Raw genomic sequence first — 14,434 nt, forward strand, 5'->3', positions numbered from 1 at the left:
TACTTAGTCTGCCAATGGCTAATTTCTTTTCTATAGAGACGCTTGGAACTGGCCTCCATATCCTGTATACAGAGGTTGTTCTCGAACCCTAATCAGACGATACATCAAGATTGCTGGCCAAGTTGACCAGGATCCGGCAAGGGTTGTAAGAGCAGATACTTAAACTGCCGCATATGCGATGTTGATGCAATGTTAGGGTTATAGTCGAGCCCCTTTTGCACGCCACAGGTCAACTCAGAGATCCTAAGAACCATCTTTCTTATTAGCATCAGGTAAAACCTTTTCGCGTTCACTCGGTTGTTACTAAAGCGACTACATGTCTAAATCTGTTCTTTGAAACCAAATCTTCTCGCCGTTCATTTCCGGCTCCAAGTCTATTCCCACCTCGCTCACTGAGCCATTTACACCAATTCGAAACTCCGCTCGCACCCTTTCATGATCGCGAGGGTCCTGGTTTCCCTCCCTCAGCGACGCCAACCAGAACTCCCCACTTACATGCTCCATCACTATCACAATCGGCACCTCACACGTCAGTCGATCCGCAACGAGGCCGAAACCATCTATATCCACCCTGAGCTCCAGCCTACCATACCCCGGATGCTCGTACAGGCCCGCATACTCCCACACTCCGAGCGTAGGCGGTATTTGTACGACAGGCAACCCAGGGTATAAAAGGTCCTTCGCATGTGCCTGCTTCTCCCTCCATGTGGCAATTCGCTCTGAAATCTGCCGTTGCCAGTCCACTCGATCATTCCATGGGGTTCCCAGCACCTCATCCAGTAGATGCATGTACAGCACCACCTGCACGATATTGCTCGTCAGGGTAGTATTCCCTGCCATGACCAAGCCCCACTGCCGTCGTGGAAGATACATCATTGTGGATCCATAACCAGCAACACTACCGTCGTGCCAGATGATATCCTCACCATGGTAGGTATCCCGTGTCCAGCCAAGTGCATACAAATGCGTACCGGGGAACAAATTGGTCGGGTCCTCAGCAATAATCGTACGTGGTTGTATGAGCGCTGCATGTGCATTTTCGCTCAGGGGCCCGCTGCATGTCATCATACATTGAATCCACCGCGCATAGTCGACGACACTACTAATCATGGCGCCAGCGCCAGATCCGCCGATGATGTCGGGGCATGGTTCGGGGGTATATTCGCTTTTGTCCGCGTTCCAGGCGTAACCCTGTGCTAGGATATTGTCGCCAGCCTGCGCATCATCACGCGTCCAGTATGTGCTGGTCATGTGGAGGGGTGTCCACACGCGACGAAGCAGGAATGCCCCGAGGTTCTCCCCCGTGAGGGTCTCAATAGCATGGGAGACTGCCGTGTACATGAGATTGTTATACATGTATTTTGTGCGCAGCTCCGCTGTAGCTGGGAGATGTCGCAAGATGCGGACTGCGTCTTTGATGCTGCGGGGCGATGCTCCCGCTCCCCCGTAGTGGCGGATATGATCTGGTATACCTGAGCGGTGGGAAAGAGCGTCTTCGATGGTGATCTGTACCGTGGAGTACTCGTCCTCAAGCACAAAATTATCGGGGATAATAGATGCTAGGGGCGTCCTCCAGTGGATTTGGCCTGTTGTGGTGGCCGTTCTAGTGCTATTCTCTCCGTGGTGGTTATTGCTGTCATTGATAACCAGGGACATGGCGGCCGCGGTGAAGGCTTTGGTCGTACTGGCCATATAAAATAGGGTATCAGGGGTCGTTCTGGTGTCAGGAAACTCGGCGATTCCGTATCCCTGCAGATGAGTTCAGACAAATGTTCAGTAGCAGTGAGGAAGGGGCATAGACTTTAGAGAAGGTCTTAGATCCATCAATGACTGCGACGGACATGCCAGGGACGTGCCATTTTTTTAAGAGGGCGTGAACCAGCGCGTCAAATTCGGGGGTCAGAGGAGAGTGCATCATTGCGAATCAGGTTGCGAAAGGATTATGCTTCTCTCGAAGGTGAAGGTGGGGTTCAGCCTTGGGAAGATTACCCTAGGGCGAACCATCCTTGCTAGTGTGGGATGAGATTCACCGGAAGCTAAATATCTCCGTGCCATTGCTTGAATATTACATTCTCGGACACAAGGTAGCCTTCAAAGGAACACTTCGTATACGCCGTTCTGGGACCTTAAGGTGCCTGAGACTTGAGGTATTACGTCTTATTGGCTCACTGGATAAGCAACCTTAGCATTTATGTTATCACATGAAGTTCCTTTACCAACACCAGTTGAAGACTTGCGAGACACACATGGTCACTTAGGATGTGCCCAATCCAGGCGGCTAATTACATTGTCCCCCAATGGTCGAAAGAGGCTAGAGTTGGCAACCTGTTACGGGCTAACGAGACACATTTATTCACGTCACCTCACCCCTGCGATCTGGAGAGGAACGACCGTGCTCTCAATCGTAAGACTACAACACATCCTATTGCCCCTCGCTGCCAGCAAAATTTGTCTCAATATACTAATATAGGGTTATCTTCTATATACCCAAGCTACCGCCATGCTTTTTCCAACGTCTCATGGAGATGATTATCCATAGGGGCTTCCGGCCGGCAGCCCTAATCAGCACAACATGATACATAGTCGGATCTTCCGGCCGCGAAGGAGCCGTACAATGGAGTGTTATTAGGGCTTAGATGGCTTAGATAGTTAGTGATAATGACATTAAGTATTTATTATTTTAAGCCACACCGGTCCACTACGAGCTTATAGATCCAGAATAACCCCTTCTATTATTAAAGATATAAAAATTAAAACATAATAATTTTAGTAATTTGCAAGAAATAGCGCTATAGATTTCGTACATAGTGAGAATTCTCGGGGCCCACATGTTGCGATTTCTGAGAGACTAGAGTCATGAAAGCACTTGAGAAATTTACCATGCCTGGGACATTGGGGCCAGCATTAACTATCACATTTCTCCCAAACAAATAATAGAAATAAACGTATTTAATAATTTAATAGCTATAGAATTACTACTACTTAGCTATGTATTAATTAATTAAATTTAGAATTGATTAGAAAAAAAAAATATAATTTTTAAATAGAGCCACCGGATATGATAGGAGTATTCAACATGGAATAAGTATGCTGTTCATCTTATTGCAAGGATTCGTTTTTCTTGAATCATTCACGGCTCATCCAATCGGCCATCTTCTGTGTCTCATCGTTGGTGTGTCAAAACCAAACAGTTAAAAATGTGTAATGGTATAGTGGGATTCTCAATTCAAGAATGACAACATCCGTCCAGCCTAAGGGATTTAGGCTTTGTCTAAGGATGCAATGGAGCTACTACTCATAAAGAGGTAGCATTCAGCTTTGACTCTTGCATCTCATAATGATTTCCTCAAGCTTGGATAAGGGTGCTGCATGACGCTAAATGGCTTGGTATTGATGCCCGACCAACCAGTCGACCACGCTAAAGCTCTTTTAGTATAGTCTGCCGCTCCTCCCAGCCTTTCATTGGTTATTCCTTTTGTAGAGTGAACAACCTCAGCTGAGCCTTCCTTGACTTCCAGCTTGTCAGACTGCCTGAATATTTTATCGGAGGGTTCAACTGTGATAGGTGGATGATCAAAATGTCCCTGGTGGTCTTGGTTCTCATCTAGATCTTTCCCCGTACTATATATTTCGCCAGATTCCCAATTCAACTCACCGCAGAATCAACCCTGGTCCATCTTCTTTGCCTTCAAAAACTTGAAAGCACATCCTGGTAAGTTCTCAAACCCGCACGGCAGATATTCTATGGGAACTAATCATAAATGTAAACAAGATACAGCCTAACATGAAGCTACCGTCGCTCATCAAGATCGCAACCCTTGCAGGCCTCGCCTGCAACTCCCTCTCCGTTAGCGCGCTGAAGGTTGGAGAAATTGTGGTGTTTAAGGGTTATCAGTGCGACTCCAATGGTCTAGTCCTTCAGCTTGATCAGAGTGCTAATAACCACGTATCCACCATCTCTCAATCGGGCGGAGCTGTCTTGAGATGGCTGAATCCCGGCTGTAAAGTATATTTGTGCTTTGCCGGTTATGGGTGCGGGGATGGTGCATCTGTGGTACAGGAGTTGAAGCCTAATACATGTTTGTTGTCGAAGGCGGGGGATGCCTGGAGAGTGTGGGATAAGTTGCTTTTTATTTGCGACTAGGCTGGGGGAGTAATGCAATTCATTCCATGTATATGGACATTAATGACAACTTGTGTATCTCAACAACCCATCCCGAAGGTCATCAACGAAAGACTGACTCATTTTCCTACCATTATGGTGTCCCACCTATGACCCCTTTCCGCTGTACTTCACTAGCTCATGTCGTAGAGCATATTTCTCGTTCTGATCCGTGATTATAGTATAAGGTCATCCAACTGCTGACGAGGGCGACAAGAAATCAGAATATTGAGTATCGGCCCCTAAAAGAGGAGTCGAAACCTCGCCAGGATGGAAGAGCCTGACACTGCACGTTTTCTGTTTCGATGATCGGATCACTACAAGACGGGACAATGCATCGATAGAAACAAGTTGCGTAATGGCGAGAACGGGACGTTCGCTACGAACCCCTTGGTGAGTGAAGAGGCGTGGGCTGGAGGGTATAGCTCCGAGAGAACTATAGAAAGGCTTTGGGGCAAAAATGGAAGCACAGGTAGAAATCATGGGATATCCACTCCTAGACCTGTGCCTTTCTCGTCACAGGGTTACATAAGTCTAAAGCCAGACCCCTCGAGCTGACTGATGCGAGTGGGCAAAGTCCTTTCCCCGATTGGGTTGTTCTCAGAAATGGTGGAAGCGATTATGAAGGGAACCGACTGCTACAGGATGGGAATAAGCAAGCGAGAAAGCACCAACAGAAGCTTATCAAAGAGCATCGTTGGAATGATCAGACACGACTCCGTGCCATGTATATCCCTGATTTCTTTTAACCCAGTAAGGCACCTGTGCCACCGAGTCGAACGGCAGGTACAATTTAAGGTACTATAAAAGAGTCACGTACTTAGTAATAGGAGTACTAAATCAATCCCCTGCCTTTTAAAACCAAAGATCCTTGATTAAGCTGTGTAAGAATAGCTCTGTTGAAATATTCCTATGTACTCAGGCGATCCTAGGTCTTGGAGATATTATAAAGCTACACCCCGCTTAAGTGACATTTACAACACAACATCATTCACATCTCCCTCCTTTACCTTACAAACTAGCCAGTTGAAGTAAGTCAAAAGTCACAGAGGAGTATTCCATAATAAAATATATACTTCTTCTCTGTTGGGTCGGGACTCGGGTTAGGTTACTAACTCCATCCTATCCCTCTCCTCACATCCCTTTCTCCATGAATCATTTTCCTGACTCGTACTTCCATAGTACATATAATAAAATAACTCATTCTGCTCAGGATGAATCTTTTGATATATTCTCTAATGGGGATGCTTTGTATCAATCAATCAATCAATCAATTAGAGTTTTATTAACTTGATACTATATCTTCAAGACCACCCGACGTTGAACTCGTAGCCACAAGTAACATTCACGATTAATCTAGGACGCATGTTATCAACATACCTTCCCATCCCTATACTAAAGCTAAAGCTCAAATAAAAGTACTTCCTGCTCGCAGAGTTAACGCGACATGCCATATCGAATATTGGGTACTATTTTCTTGTTCGGAAACCGGGACGGACTCCATATTGAAAGGCGCTATTAGACTAGCAACTATAGCAGAAAATGTTATGAGAACATTTATGATTCTACGTTTTTGCACATAGAACAAAGTCTGTGTTGATTGATAGGAAATAAATAGTTCAATTAAAAATCTTTTCCAACGCTACCTTTACTATCATTCTCGTTTCAATTCAAGTCTGGAAATTGAACACCGACTATGCAAGGCCATGGCATCTATCAGATATTTCAGTTCTGTAATGGTGAGCATTAAATAGTGAGTAAATCAATGTGGATATTTCGGAGCTCACCTTGTTTTGAGGGTCGAAAAGGCTACTAAACTTTTCAATCTCTCGGTGGGACCTGACACTGACGCTTGGCTGAACCTTTCGAAGTGCCCCTACAAAATGATTGACACCCAGCCGAAGCTTAACGGAAGCCTCAGTGCCATCCTCATTGACGGATCGAGATTTCGCTTGTTCAATGGCAAAGTCCAGCGCAGCTTGTCCACAAAGCGAGCGCAGATCAGAGCCTGTGTATCCTTCTGTTTGGTGGGCAAGCGCCTTGACACTAACCAATGAATCTAGATCATCCTCTTTCAAGAAGATCTTTAGAATCTTCTCTCTTTCCTCCAAACCAGGCATTCCAAACATTACTTTGTAAGGTAGACGCCGGAGGAATGCCTCGTCAAGATCCATTGGGTGGTTGGTAGCCCCGATAACGAATGGAGCGTCTTTATTATTGGAGAGCCCGTCCATTTCTTGGAGGAATTGAGTGAGACTCTCTCGTCTCCAGCTTTGATCGCAAGAAGAGCGACGGTAGAGTAAGGCATCCACTTCATCAATAAATAGGATGCATGGTGACAGCTTTCGTGCTAGAGAAAACGCTGCGCTGATATTCTTCTCTGTCTGGCCGACCCATTTACTTTCAATATCTGATGCTGTGATGACGATCATGGAAGAGCTGGAGTCGCTTGCCATTGCTCGAACCAGCTGGGTCTTTCCTGTCCCTGGCGGACCGTACAACAATGCCCCTTTGACGTTCACACTGTCCACAAGAGCTTGGGAGGCACCTTCAAGATGGACTTGCGACAGGCGGACCAGGTATTTCATTGTGTCTTTGACGCTATCTTCGACGACAACATCATCATACGTCACTTTCTGCTTTTCTGTTTCATTTGTTGGCTTTCAAAATATTAGTTTCTTGAGAGAAGAATGCTTACCCGTATCGATAACCTTGGTAAAAAGATTTTGCTCGTATTTATTGCATGAGCCACGGATCTCTTCAAGGCGATCCGAGATGCTGCGGTGCGGCTTGTCTTCCTCAGGTGACTCGGGTGACTGATGATCTTCATTCGCCAACCGAATCCCTCGCGCCACTATATCCCGGATATCTTGTATTTCCAACATACCTTTGGTCATGAATGAACCTGCAATCTGGTTTGCAGTCCGGGCGAGATCAGGCAATTGGGAATTTATTGGTGTATCGGAAAGGTCGAAATCTAAGTCGTGCGGAAAGAGGTGTGACCATACTGTATAGTTGCGATTTAGCCGTAGGTGTTGTTTGACTGTTATATTCCGCTGTTGAATAGTATGTCGCTTCCTCTCCTCTTCAAAGGGTGCCTCGTACTTGGACAACATTGGAGTGTCAAGGTTGAATTGAACAGCAGACACGTTGCTGGTAAGCAGTTTGCTGTTCATGATTACCGTTTGTTGTTCCACCACAGTAGTAATAATCAGGACCGGCACCTGCTTTTGCCGATACTCTTGGACGACTTCTCGAAGATTCTTCAGTATCTTTGTTCCATTATTCGCTGTCCGAATCGACCGGGCACCGCGAAGGTGTATTATGACTGGAGGCCTGTTTGTTGTAAGGGAACTAGACATACTCTGGGCTTTTGTCCAGGCAGCTTCAATAATACTCTGGATGGATCGCTTCGTACGGTGAAAGACCCCTCTTTCTGCATGACTTTCGCATCGTGAAGCAAAAAAGATGTCCATGATTTCGTCCAAGTCGGGCTTTCCCTTCAGGTCATTAAGCCGGCTTATCGTCTCTTCGTCGTCTTCCAGGTCTGGGGATTTGGTGTTCTGATTTTCAGCACTTTCCTGTGCGTGGTTCTGTTCTTCATTCGACTTGCCACTCGCTTCTTCGTGCTTGTCTTCCTGCTTGTCTTCCTGTTTGTGCTCCTCGTTCCGCTCCACAGACTGTTTATCTGCCAATTCCCCCTTTTCTCCAGTGTCATCGATACCACAAATCTCAATCGGGGCAGATTTCGTATTCTCCTCATCCAAAGCATGCACACCAGGGTCATCACAAGTAGAACTGGGTGGCGTTGGACAGCCCTGGGAATCATCAACCTCCCCTAAGCTCGAAGTTCCATCCTCTCCATTTGAAGTTTCACTGTCTGTACCCGTCTTTTGTGACTCGCGAATGGCCGTATCCTGAATGAAGAAGTCGCATGCAAGGTTTCGGAGATCCCCAATGTCCAAATTGACTAACGTCACATTAAGCTCTCCGGCCAAGTGCGTGAGGATCGCTGTTCCGTAAACCAGCGATCTGGCTTGGAGAATCAAGCTAGGCTCATCTGGATCCAACACGAGTGTCGCTGGTGAATTTTCATATTTGTTGAGTATAGTACCGGCAACCATGTCTCGGAAATCCGCATAGAGATCCTCATGAAGTTCGTACTTTTCGGGGTCTTCCTGTGACTCGATTGTGGGTGATGGGGTCTTGACGATGGCGATTTTCGATTTCCCCTGCTCGGTCGGCGTTTTGATATGGTCTTTGACAAACCAGTCGGGGACATTGTAGGTCGATTTGACCTGTGTTTCTTTGGTAAATGTTAGACAATGTATATAGACAAAATCATAGATTATAGGTGGATAGATTTTACCGTTGCTCGTATCAGTCATGTTTCCAGACGGCTCGAATAGTTTCCGATAATCAAGATGATACCATAATTCGGATGAACATTGCTGATATTTATATACAAGCTGGATTTATTATGACTCTCTTTGATCAGTATTTAATATTGTTTGTCTGTACAGGTCCAGGCAACAACACCTCCAAGATGTCCCCGTCTAGCCACACCGCATCTGCTGCCTATTGCTGTCCCCAAAGAATGTGTTGTCTCTGCAGGAGATGTGGGGCTTTTTGCACGTAAGGACGAAACTCGAACGGTCTATTGGATAAGTGATTTTCAAATACCGGAAGGAGGGGAGGGATCGCCCATGATGCATGTAAGATCAACTACGAAGAATACTAGTTATGTCAATTGCAGATTGGAGCCTCATACCAACGATATTGCATAGGATTACACATTGGGTAGGTCGTTTCTTGCCCTTTTAAGCTGCTTTATACTTGTTGATGGCCGATCAACTGTCATGAGAGAGATTCCCTGATCGAAAATGTAGGCATCCAAGGGTCTGCCTAGGCAACCACGTGACCACCGCACATAACAATCGTTTCTTGATACGCAAGTCTTCCATAGTGACTTTGCGGCACAGCTAGAGAAGAAGAGAGTAGGGGAATTTTCTTGCCCCGCTACTACTATGGAAGACTTGCATACAAAGAAACGATTGTTATTATGCGGTGATCACGTGGTTGCCTAGGCAGATCCTTTGAATGCCTAATATGGAATTGGGCCAAATAAATCCCGACGAAGCCAGGGACAGCTGTAGCTTATTATAATGACTGTTATTCGAAAAGCCAAATACAAGCCGCCATAACAACATTTTCCCTCTCATGGCAGTTGGCAATGTATCCACAAAACATCTACTGTTTAGACTGGTCCTTAATAACTATTTGTATATAGACAGCGATGGCCTTTTCCTAGACTTTTATCATATACGGAGGCCTATAGCGGCCACTCCGCAACAACGGCTCTCCTCACAAGTCCAACTACCGCCTAGTAATATATTGTATCGCCATCTCTCTCAACATAGAATATTATATAAGATGGGCATCAAAAATATATAGTATGTATATAATCCTTTATAAATTACACATAAAAGCATAGCTTCTAGTAATATATAAGTAGAAATTCTTAAGAGAAAAATGTAAGTGTAATACAGATGTACTGTATATATAGTGAATCTGAAGAAAATTCCTGTTGACTTACCGCCTTTTTACTAAGCTTACTTTAGGGGCCGTAATATATAAAGTTTAGGGGCTACAATACCTAGACTTAGGGGCCAGAGTACGTAGATTCTAGGGGCCATAGTGCCTGGATTCGGAGGCTACACAGTATTCAAAATTAACTGTAGGTCTACGTCTAGCAATACAGCCCATTACACATGTAATATAGAGCCATTTCCCAGTAATTTTTAGTTCTAAAAGGTAGGCTTTATAGAGGAATGTATAAAATATATGAATATCTTAGTATTTGTACTAGTTTCTTAGGTATAAGTACGGAAATACTAAATACTCAGGGTTATCATGGGAATTCTGCTGGCAGAAATCGATAAGAATCCGTTATTGCGGAGTGGCCGCTATTGGCCTCCGTAATCATATCCTATTTAAACTCAATATAACGGGTTAGACTGTTCGCAGATGGAGTATTAGAAATTATTGTTGACAAAGAGTCCTTTGTTCTTAACAAAGAAACAGCTAATATCCTTCAACAAACAATTTTCAGTCTCGAAATAGAAGAAATAGATAAGAACAAAAGAAAAGTTGAAACTCATGCAAATAATGTAAAACCTCCAGCCCAATGCCTTGCCACTCAATCATGCAAATTATAGTTCATTGCGTTGTGGCGGTTCCCATTGTTTAATATCACTTGGGCAAATGTTTGGTATTGATCCTGTGCATAGGCCGCACAGATAACTTCCACATGAAATAGGAGGAATGTTGCTAAACATTTCATGGCATATCATAATGGGCCCTATACACTGAGCACATGTCATCCTCGGTATACAACATGGCTTTTCAGGTATATTTGGGCCACACCGCATGCATTGTTGTTTTCGGCCAGTCCAACAGGGAGCACCACCACCAGAGTTGCTATATCGACCGGTGCCAGTCGACCCGGAAGGGCAGTTTGCATTGCAAAAAGGTGCAGTGCCTTCCCAGAAGCATTCGCAGCCTGCCAAGGCTCTTCCAATGAATGCTAATCCTAGTATGATAATCTGAGGAATATAGAACGCTTTCATGATAAAGATTATTGGCGTATTATGGTTGAAGAACTCTTTCGACGCAGGCTTTGGAGTAATACACGAGGGTGGATTCGACCAAATATATTGAATTTTCCGGGGCGCTACACAATCATTAGTATGGTTCCTGTTATTTAGACTAAGCCTGTACTTCCTATTATCAGCTTCCATTCAGCTCTAGGCTCTCAAATACTTGTAGGTCCTGCCGTCATAAAATTCAATATCCGAAGAAAGCAATATATCAATGACGACAGCAAAAACTGAATTCTGCTATTGCCATTGGATATGAAACCCTGGGTGATTCACAGATTCATCTCGAACAGTGATTATCTATTGCAAAACTCGGCTTGTGAGTATAGAGAAAGGTTATATGTGGTCACTACCACTCATGCATTTAAATGCATTCTACTGCATAAGCCTGAAAATAGCCCATACGCTGTTGTGGGTGGCTGCAATAATAAAACTCTAATTCTCTGAATGAGCGATACAATCACCCAACCCATGGTTCTTAGTTTTCGGTACGAACAGTTTATATAAATGACACACGTAAGCTTTCACATAACCTCTCACATTGTCGGGTTGGGTGATATTTGAATATCCACCAAAGTCGATGACCTGCGGGTAGACTCTGCCGCCGCACCCACCGCTGAACTGTTGTATTAAAAGGTCTAGACCACACTAGACCCAGCAGAAAGCGACCACCGAGATCATTATGAAAGGCCCGAAAGGTTAACAATAAAAAAAAAAAAGAGAAAGAAAGAAAGAAAGAAAGAAAGAAAAAAAGAAAGGAAAAGAAAAGAAAAGAATGACCAACTAGATAAGGAAAAACGTCAGCTTCAGGTTTGGAGTTTCTTAAATATGATATCAAGGTCCTCAATAGTCACATAGTGGCCTGCCATAAACAGACACAAACTTCATACTGAGACGGTGTTCAAATACGTTGGTGACAACGGAAGCGCAAGTTAGAATGGAACACGGATAGTGTAAAGGCCACAGCTAAACTTTAATGCATAAGGAAATATTCTCTAAATTCTAATTGGAAACTTGCATTTCTCCACTGAAAAACTTTGTATCAGCTGCCTACAAAGGTCAGTCACGATACAGGTCTGCTCGATAGGAGTCTGGAGCCGAATTTCATCGGCTGCCCAATGTTGGCAATAGAAATCCAATGAAATGGTGTGGTGACTACAACTGTGGTTCTAGGGAACTGCAGTCTCGTATGTCCGATCCCGGCTGATATTGGTAGCATCCTTAAACAGGCTAAGCATCATCCCACTGGAATAGGGTAAAAGGTATGGTCGCGCTTGTGCGAAATCCACTTCATGTTGCATCTTCTTCACCGAGTGACCCATTAGGCTTTACTCCCATACTCAGTAAGGTCTATGTCGAAACTCTCCAGATTCCAAGCACTCACTGATCACACTGCAGACGATGATGGAGAAAATTTCGACGGCCCTATATCCTTCTCAGCTATAGGCATCAATTGTATGAGCGTCCGGCTTTCCGAGGGATAAATATGTACACACTACCTTACTCTCCACCGTCCTTGTTAATTGATTTATTGGCACTACTCTAGGACACCCTATCACTCATGTAGTAACCATCAATAGGAATAGAAATTTCGATAACAGGGAATGCAGAAAAAGACTAGATATTTCTGAGCTTGATATATCTATAGCTGTTACAGTTTGTTCGTTCGCCCAATAGCATCCCTGATAGAAAGACCATAATTTGGAGGCAGTAGAGGGTCTATCCCAGCCGTATTGATGTAAACTGGACTTGCATCCTGCATCAAATCTGTCATGCCAACCAATTGGGTGGCTGTTTCAATTTCCTCTTTGATCACTGGTATGGGGTTAGCTCGTCGATCTAATTGATATGAAGATAACACGGTACTCACAGCTCGCAGCATGTTCAATTCCCTCTTGACCGTAATTCAGAGCAAAGGCAAATGGTCTTCCCAGACCTACCGCCGATGCCCCTAAGCAGATGGCCTTCACGATATCTGAGCCACGGCGGAAACCGCCATCGACAAGGACCTTCATTTTGCCAAATACCTCAGGACAGTAGCGATGGATTTCCAGTAGAATAAGAATAGACGGTGGTGCAGTATCAGCACCTCGACCGCCGTGGTTGCTGATGACGATTCCATCAAATCCGACTCGCATCGCGATCTGAGCGTCCTCTGCACGTTGAACACCCTTGAGTACAATAGGAAGGTTAGAGATACTCCGCAGCCAGCGCAGGTCCTCCCAGTTCAGAGTCGAATCGATGAAAGAACTGTTGGATTTAGCAAGACCGGCATTCTTTTTGCCAGTGGGCTTAATATCCTTCGTCACGTTGATCATGGTGGTACTCCCCTCAGGTTTGATTCGTTCATCCGCCTCGCGTTTTGACATGACTGGTAGATCTGCAGTCACAAAGAGGGCCTTCACTTTCCCTGTTCTTTCCGCTTGTCGCACCAGACCTTCTGTTTTGGAGCGATCTTTGTTTATGTACAACTGGTAAAATGCCTGTTGAGGCGTTTTCTCGAGGATTTCTGCCAGAGAGTATGACGACATGGTAGAAATGCAGTGTATAATCCCCGACACAGCAGCCGCTCTGGCAAGAGGTAGCTCTCCTTCCTGGTGGCTCGTTTTGGCTGCACCAACGGGCGAGATGTATACCGGGATGTCGAGATGGCATCCAAAAAGCGTCGACTGCGTTTTGACTGCGGATACATCCCGCATGATCGCCGGTCGTAGCCAGATGTTCCGAAATAATTCCCGGTTGGCATCTCGTGTAAAGCAGTCATTAGCCGCACCGCTGTTGTACGCCCATGACTTGGGACTGAACGTCTTCCTCGCGACCTGCTCGAAATCATCCAGGTTGAGGATCTCTTCAAGGGGTGGTTTCCGATCATCTTCCGAGTCGGACCTTGCCGATTTGGGCATTTCGTCCGCTTGGCTCCATTCTTTGGTCAGAGTTGCTGTATCCAGATCCCCAATGATCCGGTCATCAATATCCTTGATCAATGCGGGGGAGTGAGTGCTATTGTATTTTTCGGACGCATCCCGACCAGCAAAATGGTAAATGACTAGTTCAATCAGTTTCGCATCTAGAATAAATCATATCTTAAGAGAGCTTCTTACCGTCTGCACCACCAGGATGCTCTGGTGCGAAGGTAGTTACATCGTAGACCTTGCCATTCACCACAATCCAGATATCATCCGCTTGGGCATGTTGGGTTATTTCTCGCGTTGACACCTTCCTCGTCATGATGCTTATGGGTCACAAGTACGACTTTCCTTGGCTCCAGACTGTGCATTCAATTAACAATTCCTGGCGTGATTATAAGCGGTCAAAGCCCCTCGGAATGAGGGGACAACAATTGCCGCGGGTAAACGCCTGTAGGTGGAATTATTTCCGGCCGCCATGTCCAGGGTGGTGGCCACGTAAATATTCATATCCATATGGTCATTAACAAAGCAACCGATGGGATTTACATGCCGCTTTCAATCCGCTAGAGGAGTATACATATGATCACTAACATTCATAACGCTTTGTCACGCATTACACAATACTCAGCCTTGGAATCCCAGAGGCTAACCGTTGGGACATGGCTGACAACGGGTTGATCAACCATCGTACTCATGGTATGCTC

General features: G+C 45.2%; 4 protein-coding genes across 4 annotated transcripts; 1 reads left to right on the plus strand and 3 right to left on the minus strand.

The window, feature by feature from the left end:
* Positions 1 to 158: 158 nt before the first annotated feature.
* BDV27DRAFT_100609 (beta-lactamase/transpeptidase-like protein) lies at positions 159 to 1,922 on the minus strand. The gene is made up of 2 exons (XM_032064269.1): positions 1,802 to 1,922; positions 159 to 1,749 (listed from the first exon to the last, which is right to left on the minus strand). The coding sequence occupies exons 1-2, from the start codon at positions 1,916 to 1,918 to the stop codon at positions 313 to 315; spliced, it is 1,554 nt and encodes a 517-aa protein (XP_031928804.1). The 5' UTR covers positions 1,919 to 1,922; the 3' UTR covers positions 159 to 312.
* Positions 1,923 to 3,644: 1,722 nt separating this feature from the next.
* Positions 3,645 to 4,175, plus strand: BDV27DRAFT_126341 (uncharacterized protein). The gene is made up of 2 exons (XM_032066519.1): positions 3,645 to 3,712; positions 3,779 to 4,175. The coding sequence occupies exon 2, from the start codon at positions 3,785 to 3,787 to the stop codon at positions 4,142 to 4,144; it is 360 nt and encodes a 119-aa protein (XP_031928805.1). The 5' UTR covers positions 3,645 to 3,712; positions 3,779 to 3,784; the 3' UTR covers positions 4,145 to 4,175.
* A 1,652-nt stretch (positions 4,176 to 5,827) lies between these two features.
* BDV27DRAFT_156606 (ATP-binding protein) lies at positions 5,828 to 8,550 on the minus strand (the record flags this gene model as incomplete). Its single annotated transcript, XM_032072364.1, has 4 exons — positions 5,828 to 5,875; positions 5,950 to 6,806; positions 6,861 to 8,468; positions 8,532 to 8,550. 4 exons carry the CDS (start codon positions 8,548 to 8,550, stop codon positions 5,828 to 5,830), a joined length of 2,532 nt encoding a protein of 843 aa, XP_031928806.1.
* Positions 8,551 to 12,472: 3,922 nt separating this feature from the next.
* On the minus strand, positions 12,473 to 14,088 carry BDV27DRAFT_171420 (FMN-dependent alpha-hydroxy acid dehydrogenase family protein; the record flags this gene model as incomplete). Its single annotated transcript, XM_032075589.1, has 3 exons — positions 13,923 to 14,088; positions 12,692 to 13,867; positions 12,473 to 12,636 (listed from the first exon to the last, which is right to left on the minus strand). Exons 1-3 carry the CDS (start codon positions 14,047 to 14,049, stop codon positions 12,473 to 12,475), a joined length of 1,467 nt encoding a protein of 488 aa, XP_031928807.1. The 5' UTR covers positions 14,050 to 14,088.
* Positions 14,089 to 14,434: the final 346 nt, after the last annotated feature.

This window comes from Aspergillus caelatus (assembly GCF_009193585.1).
Source record: "Aspergillus caelatus strain CBS 763.97 unplaced genomic scaffold BDV27scaffold_63, whole genome shotgun sequence".
NCBI lineage: Eukaryota > Fungi > Ascomycota > Eurotiomycetes > Eurotiales > Aspergillaceae > Aspergillus > Aspergillus caelatus.

Bases quoted from the DNA above. Each gene is read 5' to 3' on its own strand.
- BDV27DRAFT_100609 (XM_032064269.1), bottom strand. From the start codon at position 1,918: ATGATGCACTCTCCTCTGACCCCCGAATTTGACGCGCTGGTTCACGCC. The intron at 1,750-1,801 runs GTCTATGCCCCT...ACTCATCTGCAG, and splicing joins GATCTAAGACCTTCTCTAAA to GGATACGGAATCGCCGAGTT.
- BDV27DRAFT_126341 (XM_032066519.1), top strand. From the start codon at position 3,785: ATGAAGCTACCGTCGCTCATCAAGATCGCAACCCTTGCAGGCCTCGCC.